The 13,166-nt window shown below is 45.1% G+C and overlaps 1 protein-coding gene across 1 annotated transcript; it reads left to right on the top strand.

Moving 5' to 3' along the window:
• Positions 1–449: 449 nt before the first annotated feature.
• Positions 450–11,254, top strand: SERPINC1 (serpin family C member 1). The gene is made up of 7 exons (XM_081194460.1): positions 450–613; positions 1,661–2,039; positions 4,639–4,854; positions 6,344–6,481; positions 8,145–8,538; positions 10,263–10,327; positions 10,958–11,254. The coding sequence occupies exons 1-7, from the start codon at positions 465–467 to the stop codon at positions 11,129–11,131; spliced, it is 1,515 nt and encodes a 504-aa protein (XP_081050586.1). The 5' UTR covers positions 450–464; the 3' UTR covers positions 11,132–11,254.
• The last annotated feature ends 1,912 nt before the right edge of the window (positions 11,255–13,166 follow it).

Below are 13,166 nucleotides of genomic sequence, written 5' to 3' on the forward strand. Positions count from 1 at the left end.
CTGCAGGTGCTGGTGCAAGCAATACTTATTTTTATGAAACCGTTCTGGGGGTAGGCATGCTTCTCATGTGAGTGCTCTTAAAAGCAGGCTGGCTGGGCGTTCCCTTCCTCTCTATGTTGTCATCCCATAGCTGCCACCTTTAAGACCAGGAAAGGCCATGTGTTGCAAAGAGGAGGGCTGGCTTGCGAAACTTCTTTCTCCCAGGAAAAAGTAGGATTACATTGCTTTATTCATATTGCGTGTTTTCAACAAAATGAACGAAGAATAGTTTTAAGAAATAAAACAGAGCTACTTTCTCCTGCTGCTGCTTCTCCAGTGCTGCTGGGTCTATCTGCAGTTTCGTATGTGCAGTATATATCCAGACATTCCCACATCGAGTTGAACATTAAATCTCTCAGATCAAACATTGCTTGGCCTCCCTCTTTGTTTAACCTGCTTCAGCTGGTCATTCTCCTTTGACCTCTATGGCCTTCCCACCCCCTTTTCCCTTGTTTTGGCTCTGGCTGAGTAGAAGGAACACTCTTACTGACTGGGATGAACTTTGCCAAAAGCAAGCAAACCAGCCATTTGCTCACGCTGCCTTAAGAGGAGAGAAAGCCCCAGGAAGGAGGAGGTAAGAGATCCCAGTTCTTGAAGGTTTCTTTAAATCAGAGCCAGCCCAGCCAGGTGAGGTCACCTGCCTCAGGTGGTGGAGTTTGGGGTACTATTAAAAGACAGCAAAGGGGTAGTTCCCTCAATTATTAGTAAAGCCTTACCTCAGTGGGGCAGCCATTTGATTTTTTGCACTAAACTGGTTGGGCATGCTGTAGAAAAAAGGTGATTACTTGTGGAACATGATACAGGTATATAAGATTGAGAAATACTACTCTTATCCACAACATGCACCTTCTCATAATACAAGTTTGGGTCACCCAGTGAAACTGTGAAAGACTAAGGCGAAGCAAAAGAAGGTGCTCTGCTATATAGTGCAAAGTTAAACTCTTAATTTGTGACCACAAAATGTAGCAGTGAAGGGTCTGGCCAATTTTGATGGCTTTAAAAAAGGGATTTGGTGGATTCAAGGAAGATAAGACTGTTGATGGCTGCATTAAAGGCACAATTGGGGCAAACAGGTAATTTTAGACGCTGGACTTAATGGCCTTACTGGGGGGAGGGGTGGCTTTTAGACACTCAGATAACCATAGAAACAGAGTTGGAAGGGACCCCAAGGTTCATCTAGTCCAACCCCCTGCAAGGCAGTCACATGTATTACTTCAGTTGTGAAGCATGCAATTAACATTTCTCTCCCCACCCACCTGGCATTCCATGCTTTACAATTGTTTCTACATCCTGAATGCATTAGAGCAAAAGAAGAAAAAATAAAATTGCCAATCCCAATTAAAAAAGCAAACGAATATGTCCAGTTCTGCATTTTAAACTCTCTTAGATTACAGCACCATCATTACAGGAGTAAAATGCAGTTTGCTGCATCTGTCTTGCTCCTGAACTCATTCATTGAGGAATAAGCACCATTTTGCTTACTCTGATTTCCTGCACTAAGATACTTCCTGGGTGGCTGTTTCAGCAGGAAGTACCGTAGGTGGTTTATCTGTATGCATGCTCATTTATGTTTGAGAAAGCTGGATCTCTTCATCTTTAGTCCACCCCCTCTTGCTTACAGGAAGATGCAGCTCCCACTACTTCTTCTCATCTGTCTGTTGTCTGCTGTAACTCCACACCACCATTTAGTGAAGGATGTATGCACTGCCAAGCCAAAGGATATCCCTGTAAACCCTATGTGTATCTACCGCAACCCAGATAAGAAGGCCCAAGAGGCTGCAGCCTCTGGGCCGATTCAAGAGAACCTTCCCAGCTCCACCAACCCACGTGTCTGGGAGTTGTCCAAGGCCAATTCTCGCTTTGCTGCCCTCTTCTACAAGAAACTGACCAGCTCCAGGAATGCCGATGAGAACATCTTCTTGTCACCCCTCAGCATTTCCACAGCCTTTGCCATGACTAAGCTGGGAGCCTGTGGCAACACCCTCCAGCAGCTAATGGAGGTAACGTGGGGGCAGGGTTATGTTTGGACAGCCTTCTTGCATAAGACTGAACTGGAGTGTTTCCTTTCGGAAGACTCAACGATTTCCACTCTATGCTTGGTTGTTAATCTTTCCACATGGTTTTTAGGTATTGGTTCAGTAAAGTAAAGGTAAAGGGACCCCTGACCATTAGGTCCAGTTGTGACCGACTCTGGGGTTGCGGAGCTCATCTCACTTTATTACCCGAGGGAGCTGGTGTTTGTCCGCAGACAGCTTCCAGGTCATGTGGCCAGCATGACTAAGCCACTTCTGGCGAACCAGAGCAGCGCATGGAAACGCCGTTTACCTTCCTGCCGGAGCGGTACCTATTTATCTACTTGCACTCTGACGTGCTTTCAAAGTGCTAGGTTGGCAGGAGCAGGGACTGAGCAACGGGAGCTCACCCCGTTGCGGGGATTCGAACCACTGACCTTCTGATCCGCAAGGCCTAGGCTCTGTGGTTTAACCCACAGCGCCACCTGTGTCCCTTAAAGCTCATCTAAAACCTTAGGCCACCATGAATAAAGAATATCACAGATCAGCATGTTGCATATAGGGCAGTTGTGCAAACAGAACAAGTGCCCATCAAACAACAAGACTCCCCCCCTTCCCCCCCTCTCATGTGTCCCTAAATCTGCACTGGAAGGTCATACTGTTTTAAGTGGGACATCTCAGGTTGTCAGAAGCCACCCTGGCTACTGATCCCAATCCAGAATGTCCTGCTTTGGCTCCAATGCTCTGGCCGTGCCTTGTCCCCGTCACTCTTCCTCCTTCTGTTGTGGCACTTCTAGAAGCTGACGTCCAGAAGTACATCTCTGGCACCAGCTGAGGAGGAGGAGGCCGCAGCTTCCCCTAGGCTGTGTGGACTGGCACTGCACCTCCCAAGACCATGTGGACCAGCGCAGGCTTCCCAGCGTCTGCCGAGGCAGAGGAGGCAGAGCACCTAGATCTGTACATACAAATTTAAGTTCTGAAAATCATAAGCTTTCAGTTACCAAAAACAAGACAAGCTTTTCATCCTTGTAACTATGGATTGTGGTTTGTTTGGAATGTCAGGTCCACATCAGGCAAACTGACATATCCACCTGGACCCAGAACGGTGGGGGTGGGGCAAGCCCCTTATGGGGGCATGGTGCCAACCCGCTCAAGGGGGCGCTGTGGCAAGCTGCCCACAGAGTCTGCCTGGTGGACACAAGCCCCATGCGTCATTCCCAGTGCTGCCCCACCCGGTGGATGGACCGCACCCCCTGTACCCCCCTTCCTACGCCCCTGGTGCTCTCCCTTGTCTCTTCCATCAACATATGCTGAGCAGTCTCATAGATTCCCTCCCCCAAGGGACAGAGGGGAAATTGTGCTCCCCCCCCCCCGCAAATAACATGTTTCATCTTGAAAACTAAAGCTTCCTCCAGACTCTTGGTATTTTGCTGGAGAAATTCAAGTACATACCAGAACTTTAGGGCTGTTCAGTTAAAGTGGATGAAAGGGCTCTCTTGCACAACAAATCCAGTTTAAGAAAGAAAATGACATTTTGTGATCAGGAAAGTGATGAGGAAAGATGCGTAAACACACCAGAAGCAGAATGTCCATTGTCATAGAACTACCCCACAAACAAATCAGTACAAATGCTCAGTAAAGACCAGACATAGTTTGACCATTGTGGAAACTCAATGTTAGTAAATCAGGATGAATGCAGAATAAACTGTGTAGAGTAACCAGCCTCATATAAGCGTATTTGAGTCAAATTAATGCATGAAGGGGTTAAAGCAGACATCCCCAACCTGCGGCCCTCCAGATGTTTGGGCCTACAACTCCCATGATCCCAAGCTAACAGGACCAGTGGTCAGGGATGATGGGAATTGTAGTGCAAAACATCTGGAGGGCTGAAGGTTGGGGATGCCTGGGTTAAAGCCATAAAGTAGAGCTTAGCCTAGGTCACTTCCCCTCACCTTGGGAGGAAATGGGAACCAAGCCTTTCATTGTCTCAGTCTAAGTGTGAAATCAGTTGTATGAGGAGCTCTGAGCTGCTCCCTCCAACCACATGCCTTTATCAACAAAAATGCAGTCTGAAACTAGCTTTTTTCTATACCAATGGTTTAGGAACTTTTACCATTTTGTAATCAAGCAATATTTCACTGCCTGTGCAACTTTTTCTGACTGCTGTATGGAAAAATACATGAATCTGACCTTTGAATAGTTTTGTAATGTAACCATTTTATAAGTTCCCAAACATGTGGTCTGTCTGTGTGGTAGGGAAGTGGGATACTTAGGAACTCACTGGAAGGGCACGTTCTATTATATTTCCATCTTTTCTTTGCTGCATGTTTTGCCATGTTGAATCTCTGCTGGGGTTCTTGCCTCAAACTTGGGTCTAGGCTTCCAGGATCCCAACAAACAGAGTAGTAGCCAAGTGCATTATAAGCTATGGTAGACTAAAAAAGTCTGCCACTTCAGACGCATCCGTTTGGAAATACAGTGGTACCTCGGGTTACAGATGCTTCTGGTTACAGAGGTTTCAGGTTACAGACTCCGCTAACCCTGAAATAGTACCTTGGGTTAAGATCTTTACTTCCTGTTTTTCCAGGTTTTTCAGTTTGACACCATTTCAGAAAAGACATCAGATCAGATCCACTTCTTCTTTGCCAAACTTAACTGCCGACTTTACAAGAAAGCCAACAAATCATCAGAGTTGGTGTCAGCCAACCGCCTCTTTGGGGAGAAGTCCTTCAGCTTCAATGAAACCTATCAGAATGTTAGTGAGGTGGTTTATGGAGCTAAACTCTGGCCTTTGAACTTCAAAGTGAGTCATAAATGTGATGATGCTATTAAGAGGTGTGAATATATTTCTTATTCTCTTAGACATTTCTGAACTTGAAGGATGAATACTGATGGATGCAAACTAGAAGTTAACGCAGGTTTTTGTTTTGTTTTGTTTTGTTGCTGTTTGGGAGCTTAGTTCCCCCTCCACGCTCCACATTCACTTTTGCTCCTCAAATGACTCACATCCCAGCCTCACATCCAGACCTGATTTCCTCCTCCTCTTTGCCCCCTCCTACTGGGCTGTCCTGCGTCTCCCAGCACTTTGCAACTTTACTTGATTTGTTCAGTGGTAATATTTTCTAATTCTGTGCTAATTTACTTCTGGATTTGGCTGCTGTTATGGACAAGTTATAGGGTTGCCTTTTTCTTAATGAATTGTTATGATGGAAAAAATGGAATAAAAACATTATGGAGAACTGTTCAGTGTGAATTAAGATTTTCACACCTATGGTTTTTACTCTCGGGGCTTTAGCTTAGAGTCATTCTCTGGATTTTTTCTGTTTATTTTAGAAATAAATTTTTTTCTGTATTTTAGAAAATAATTTTTTTATTTTTTCTGTTTATTTTAGAAAATAATTTTTTTTCTGTTTATTTTAGAAAATAATTTTTTTATTTTTTCTGTTTATTTTAGAAAATAAATTTTTTTCTGTTTATTTTAGAAAATATTTTTTTTTATTTTTTCTGTTTATTTTAGAAAATAAAATTGTTTCATAAAATTTACATGCTACTTGGTTGTAACCCCACCCCTGAAGCAGTTTCCATGTCAACCAGACATTGTCACAAGTCATCAATAAACTGCATTTAAGACAGTGTATGCCACAAAATATGCTTCCACCCCTCCCCTATGGTGTTACTCTGTTATTTCATTAGTGTTGGCATAGCGATATTACCTCCCCACCCATATGCAGGTCCTATTCGTTTTACAGAAGGTCAAGACAAATGAGGTCCATTGAATTTCCCTTGGAGTTCCAGAACTGCAAACTATTACCAAGGAAATTCTCTCTTGCAGTCAGAAACTGCTGTGATTTGAGCACAGTTGCCATGCAAGGTGCATTCATTTACAGTGGCCTGCATGTGCCATTCACTTATAAACACAGCCGCTTCCCTTAGCGCACATGTGAGTGCTACTTATGCCCCTACTGCATTTTTCTTGGTTTTTTAGTCCTCCAATTCTGTCAACTGGCCAAGAGGACAATTTGTACTGGCCTGTATAGTTTTGGCTGGTTGGTAACCATGACTTTGGACACATGACCAACCACATAAATTTTCCACATAGGCTGATGGTCTTGTCTCCAGTTCTTTATTGAAAGGTATTATGTCCTTTACTGTAGGTGTTGAACAATAGTACTGAGGGACTGTGGTTGAGAAATTCTATTAGCTTTGAACCAAATTAAATAATTAAACATCTGAATACTTTGTCTGGTAGAATGCGAGATTTCATAGAGCCTTTTCTATGTCCCACGTTTCAGGAGAAGCCAGAATTATCTCGGGCACTCATTAATGACTGGGTGGCAAACAAAACAGAGATGCTCATCAAGAATGTGATCCCGGAAGGAGGCATTGATGCCCTCACCGTTTTGGTACTAGTCAACACTATTTACTTTAAGGTATGGAAAGGTCACGAGAGTGACATGCTTGAACTGATGAAAGGTGGTCTAAAACCCGCCCACAGAGGGGAGAGGGGCTGTTGATGGAAGGAGAAAATTATTTTCTGAAACCAAGCCTAGCTATGTTCCTGACGGCAGGGTGCGTGTGGCAGCCATGCCCCATGAGGATGCTGGCTTCACAAAACTGACCGAGAGGCCGATGGCAGGAATATAGCTAGTCTGCAGAGAGGATGTGGAGCCAGTTGTGAGGGAGCATTGTCTGACTGCCTGCCCAACCTTACAAGGCATAATTGTAAACATCAGTGGGAATGGAAGTGAGATCATCAGTTTGTGTATCTGAAGCCTGTTTCTGTCGTGATCCCTCTCAATGGGCACTCGCTCAAGACATCTCAACGTGAAATAGTTACAGTGATACCTCAGGTTACAGATGCTTCAGATTACAGACACTTCAGGTTACAGACTCTGCTAACCCAGAAATAGTACCTCGGGTTAAGAACTTTGCTTCAGGATGAGAACAGAAATCATGTGGTGGTGGCAGCGGGAGGCCCCGTTAACTAAAGTGGTACCTCAGGTTAAGAACAGTTTCAGGTTAAGAACGGACCTCCAGAACAAATTAAGTTATTAACCTGAGGTACCACTGTACCTTGATGGCAGAAAGTGAGGAGGAATTAAAGAACCTTTTAATGAGGGTGAAAGAGGAGAGCGCAAAATATGGCCTGAAGCTCAACATCAAAAAAACGAAGATCATGGCCACTGGGCCCATCACCTCCAGGCAAATAGAAGGGGAAGAAATGGAGGCAGTGAGAGATTTTACTTTCTTGGGCTCCATGATCACTGCAGATGGTGACAGCAGTCACGAAATTAAAAAATGCCTGCTCCTTGGGAGAAAGGCGATGGCAAACCTAGACAGCATCTTAAAAAGCAGAGACATCACCTTGCCAACTAAGGCCCGTATAGTTCAAGCTATGGTTTTCCCAGTAGTGATGTATGGAAGTGAGAGCTGGACCATAAAGAAGGCTGATCGTCGAAGAATGGATGCTTTTGAATTCTGGTGCTGGAGGAGACTCTTGAGAGTCCCATGGACTGCAAGAAGATCCAACCTCTCCATTCTGAAGGAAATCAGCCCTGAGTGCTCACTGGAAGGACAGATCCTGAAGCTGAGGCTCCAAGACTTTGGCCACCTCATGAGAAGAGAAGACTCCCTGGAAAAGACCCTGAAGTTGGGAAAGATGGAGGGCACAAGAAGAAGGGGACGACAGAGGACGAGATGGTGGGACAGTGTTCTCGAAGCTACCAGCATGAGTTTGACCAAACTGCGGGAGGCAGTGGAAGACAGGAGTGCCTGGTGTGCTCTGGTCCAGGGGGTCACGAAGAGTCGAACACGACTAAACGACTAAACAACAACAACACCACTGTACTTCTGAACTTGTCTTAACAAAGATGGGTTTCCCTCCACAAATCTTCAGATGCTTTTGTGTATATACCAATCCATTTCAGTGATACAGAGCCATGTGTGGTAATTATTCCAGATTAATAATTTCCTTGTGGGGAGTAAACCTGGATGGGGTTGGTGAGAAATCAGGGCCAAAGTAAATTGCGCTGGGTAGTCCAGATCCCTGGCTTCTGACTGATTGTTCTCTTTTATTTCAATGCATTAACCCAGGGCCACTGGAAATCAAAGTTCGAGCTCGAAAATACAAACGTGGAGCCCTTTTACAGAACTGGTTCTGGGCGTTGCCCTGTGCCTACCATGTATCAGGAAGCGACATTCAAGCACGCCTCTATTGCAAGCTCCAAAGTGCAGGTCCTGGAGCTGCCCTACAAAGGAGATGACATCACCATGGTGCTCATCCTGCCCTTTGCACAGACCCCCCTGGCAGAGGTGGAACAGGGGCTGACAGCCGAGAAGCTGGAAGGCTGGCTGAATGCCCTGAGAGAGGTCTCCATCTCAGTGCATCTGCCCCGCTTCCGTGTGGAGGACAGCTTCAGCCTGAAGGAGAAGCTGCAACAGATGGGGCTGACGGATCTCTTCAGACCGGAAGACGCCAATCTGCCAGGTGTGTCTTGAAGGGCTCCTGTGCTTGGGAAGAGGATAGGATGCCCCTCTGCCCTTCCAATTAACCACCCTCAGCCTAACATTTTATGTACAGAAACTCACACCTGGCAAAAAATGTTTTTGCTGTTAAAAAATAAGGGGGGGGGGGACACATTCCGTTTCAAAGATCCTGGAGGTTAACAACTTGGATTCCCAAGATTCTCATATTTTATTTCAAAGCATAACAACTTTCTAGACCTCCTTATTGTAAAAACATCCTTCCTTGGAGGTTTTTAAGCAGAGATTGGATGGCCATCTGTCATGGATACTTTAGTTGAGATCCCTGCATTGCAGGGGGTTGGACTAGATGACCCTTGGGGTCCCTTCCAACTCTACAATTCTATGATTCTATATGTTGGCATACCCGTGTTTGGTCTCAGGAAGTTCATGGAGCTTCTATGTTCTGCTTGTCACTCTAAGATCTGCAGTCACGTACTACTAATTATATGTTCTGTGCCCCTTTATTTACCGGCACCACTTCTCTTGTTGCCACGCTGATGCTGTCACGAAAGATCCAAAACCATCAAATAGTAAAGATTGACTTCAAAACAATATATCCAGTTTTAACAATCATATGCAAAACTTTGCTTATATGCTACCTCCCTGCCCCAGGCCACACACACAATTTATCAGGAATAGCCTTGGTCTCATTACCATGAGAGACAAAATAAAAGTAGCATCTCCAGATTTTCTAAGAATGTATACCAAAAAGTAAATAATAAGCACATGGTAAAAGCAACCCTAATTATAAAACTAAACAAACTTCTTTACAATTATATTTTTTGCCCTGGTTTTGAAAGCCCGCTGTCCCCAGGTGTATTTGTGCATCTGGCGGATAAAATGAAAGTCTTGCCCTGAAACTCCTGATTATATCAGGTGTTGGGGGGTGTCTTTGGCCCCCCAGGTTTTGCTGAACTACAACTCCCATCAGCCTCAGCCAGCATTAGCAATAGTCAGAGGTGATGGTCAGCAGCTTCTGGAGGACAGAGATTCCCCACACCTGGTTTATATGATCCATCAGTTCAGACCATCAACATGCATACAATCTCTAAGGTCCAGTTCAGAGACCCATCTTGTGCCACTTTGAATTGGGGGATAGAAGTCCATCACCATATGCTGGAGGGCATTCTAGCTACAGCCTGCTCTCTGCCTTCTAGTGTATTCCTTCTCTTCTGCAATCAATTTTAGCCAGGTTTCTGATGCAGCTGCTGCAGCTTCCTTCCTTCCTTCCTTCCTTCCTTCCTTCCTTCCTTCCTTCCTTCCTTCCTTCCTTCCTTCCTTCCTTCCTCCTCTCTCCTTCTCTCTCTAACTCACACACACAAGAACATGGCTCCCACCTTTTGCATCCTCTCTACAGCTTCTCATGCAATGAGGAACAGTGCCATAAGTGGGAAGTGTATACATTCCATCACAGGGGTGCCAACTTGAATAAAATATTGGAGGGGGGGCAGGTAAGCCCCACTCTGCAGAATTGATCACATGATGTGGCTGGTGTGTGTGTGTGCGCGTACACACACACACACTCTCTCTCACACACACACACTCACCATTTGCTGGCAATTTCTCCACAGACTCAATGCTTAATAGCCACATCATAAACTCCTGGGCCGGCTGCTTTTCCCCAATAGGCAGCTTGCACTCCCTCAATTTATACTGTAATTTTACTGTAATTCTTGTCTTTTTCAGGGATAATTTCAGGTGCCCGGAGGGATGTTTTTGTATCTGAAGCATTCCACAAAGCCTCTCTAGAGGTAAGCCGGTGCTCCAGCACTCACACACAGGGGCTATATCAATGGTATTTGTGTTGTAGCAGGTATCATTTTAGGAGAGACATTTCCACCATTGTAAGAGAAAAGGGCGGATGCCTCAAAGTGGTGATTACATACCTTCCAACATTTGTCCGATGAAAATAGGGACATCCCATTGCTCCAACATATATAAAAACATAATAAAACATTTAAAAACTTCCCTATACAGGATTGCCTTCAGATGGCTCGGGGTCAGATAACTCCATATCCTCCAGCATTTCTCCAGTGGAAATAGGGACAGTCTAAGGAAAAGTGGGACATTCCAGGATCAAATCAGAAACTGGGACAGCTTCTCTAAATCAGAGACATCCCTGCGAAACAGGACACTTGGAGAGTCTGCCATTATACTTTTGATCAGCATGTGTATATATTTCAAAATCTGCTTTCCAAGTAACCAGGGGGGCACCTATTTAGTTGATTAATCTAACCAGTTAGTAAATGAAACATGCAACCCTAGTTATGTTCTCGAGGGATAGGGCATTATGGAAGAAGAAAGCCCTTATTTCTATTGGTCTCCAGTGCAATTGCTCTTGAAAACGTGTGGCCTAAATTCTGTGCATCTTTGATTGGCAGGTGAATGAAGAAGGAAGCGAGGCAGCTGCTTCCACAGCCGTCATGATCGCAGGCCGTTCATTTCCTTTGAACAAACTTGTCTTCAATGCTAACAGACCTTTCATGGTGCTCATACGGGAAGTTGCCATCAATGCCATTCTCTTCCTGGGCAGAGTAGCCAATCCCTGCTCTTAACACTTCAGGTTGTTTTTCAGTGGTCCTCCTCCTGTTTTGAAACAGCTAATAAAAAGGTATCATTGCTGTATCTCTCTTATATATGACATGTTCTCAAATTACAACTAAACCCATTCTTACTCAGCTGTGCATTTTGACTCTGAAATGCCTTCATCATTATTATTCTGTTATTATTTTTATTAAAATTGTTTACCGCAGGGCAGTTCACGACATAAAATTACAATATTAAAACACAAATATATAAAAATGCATAATAAAAACAAAAACAAAGACAACCCAAAAATTCCTCCTTCCACAACAGGAAGACTTGCAGGACAATTTGCAGAGGCAAAGGCACCACCTGCTTGTGTCTTGTGTGTCTTCCCTCTTTCATGTCCTCCTCTTTCCATCTGTCCTTCCTGGCTAGCAGCATTTTCTTTTTCTTTGAAAATCTGAGTCTTGGAAGAATAAATTGAAGATACAAAGATTTGTTTCTCACAACTTACTACACACACCTGCCTCTTCAGCTATGTTTAGATACAGTAGTTTATTAACTGGTGGTACCTTAATTTAACCTTTAAGATGGCAGATGTTTGGAGAGGCTAGCTGCACCACAAGAGAGGTGTACTGGGGAATGATCCCTTCCCCCCCCCCCCCCCGCCACCCTGCGAATAACATGGCCACTCTATTCCTAAAGACCAGGAAGAGCGTGCAAGCTATTTAGAAGCCATTCCCAAATGATGACAGCTTTACTGAATAAATAGTTGGCTATGCAAATTTGAATTCTAACTTGTTGACTTTGATTAATAAAATGAAGGTCCCAAGTCCCATTAATGGAGGTTGATCACAGATACAAGGTATAGCAAATGGGGTATCAAAACAAAAACACCCTGCCTGCCCCATGGTGTATATAGCAATCTGTGCATTTATTTCCACTTAAGAACAGTGGAAGCATTGAAGAGCACTGGAAGAGCACTCAAGATCCTACTTGCACCTTGAACTGAAATGAATTCTACTTTCCGTATATGCTGCCTGATTCTATGCATATTTACTCAGAAGTGATAATCCTTTAGTTCCATGTACCTTGCATCCTTGTAATTGTGCATAGGATACAGCTTTAGAGCGTTTCTTTAGCGGTTGCCATCTTAGCAACATTTTTGAATTGCTGAAGAAGATGGCTGTTATCTTAGTTGTTCATTAAAGCCCATGCTGTGGTTTTTGGAAGAGCCTTTGCCACAGGAGCGAATGATATTATAGGGCTGCAATCCATGGACAATGGCAAAACCAGGAAGGATAGGTTGTACAACTTGTGACCCAAGAAAGCAAACACAGCCTACCACTCATATTTTGTTTTGCGCTTGACAACTTTCCTGGTGGACCACTGTACACCACTGCAAGCCTTCAGGACAGGTACGGGAACAGAGGGGAAGGGGCGCAGCGCTTCTCCTCTGTTCCCGGGGCTTGCGGTGGGAGGAGGGTTTTTCCTCCCCACCGCCAACATTCAGAACAGCATTCTGAATGTTGGCGGTGGGAAGGAAAACCCTCCTCCCACTGCAAGTCTTCAGGACAGCCATCCGAAGGCTGGCATGGGGAGAAGGGCTTTCCGCCCCACCACCAGCCTTCGGAGCAGCCTTCCGAAGCCTGGCGGCGGGTGGAGGTCTCTCCGCCCCACCGCCAGGCTTCGGAGCAGCCTTCCAAAGGCTGGCGGCGGGAGGAGGTCTCTCCGCCCCACCGCCAGCCTTCGGAGGAGGTCCGAGGACAGTGGGGAAGACGCGCTGCACTTCCCCGCTGTCCCGGAGATTTCCCTATGGGCTTTCGTCTTGTGAAGGAAGCCCATAGGGAAATTTGTTTTGCGAAGCGCCTCCAAAACGGAAAACCCTTTCGTCTAGCGGGTTTTCCGTCTTGCGAGGCGTTCGTCTTGCGGGGCACCACTGTACATAGCGTTTTGCTTGGTGACAGAGTGATTAAGGGCATGAGGCATGTACGAAGCTACCACTGTGAAAGCTGAAGAAGCTGAATGATTTCAGCTTGTCCACGAAGACCAGTGAGGGGCTCC

The sequence above is a fragment of the Podarcis bocagei genome (genome assembly GCF_964188305.1).
Source record: "Podarcis bocagei genome assembly, chromosome: 5".
In the NCBI taxonomy this organism is placed as follows: Eukaryota; Metazoa; Chordata; class Lepidosauria; order Squamata; family Lacertidae; genus Podarcis; species Podarcis bocagei.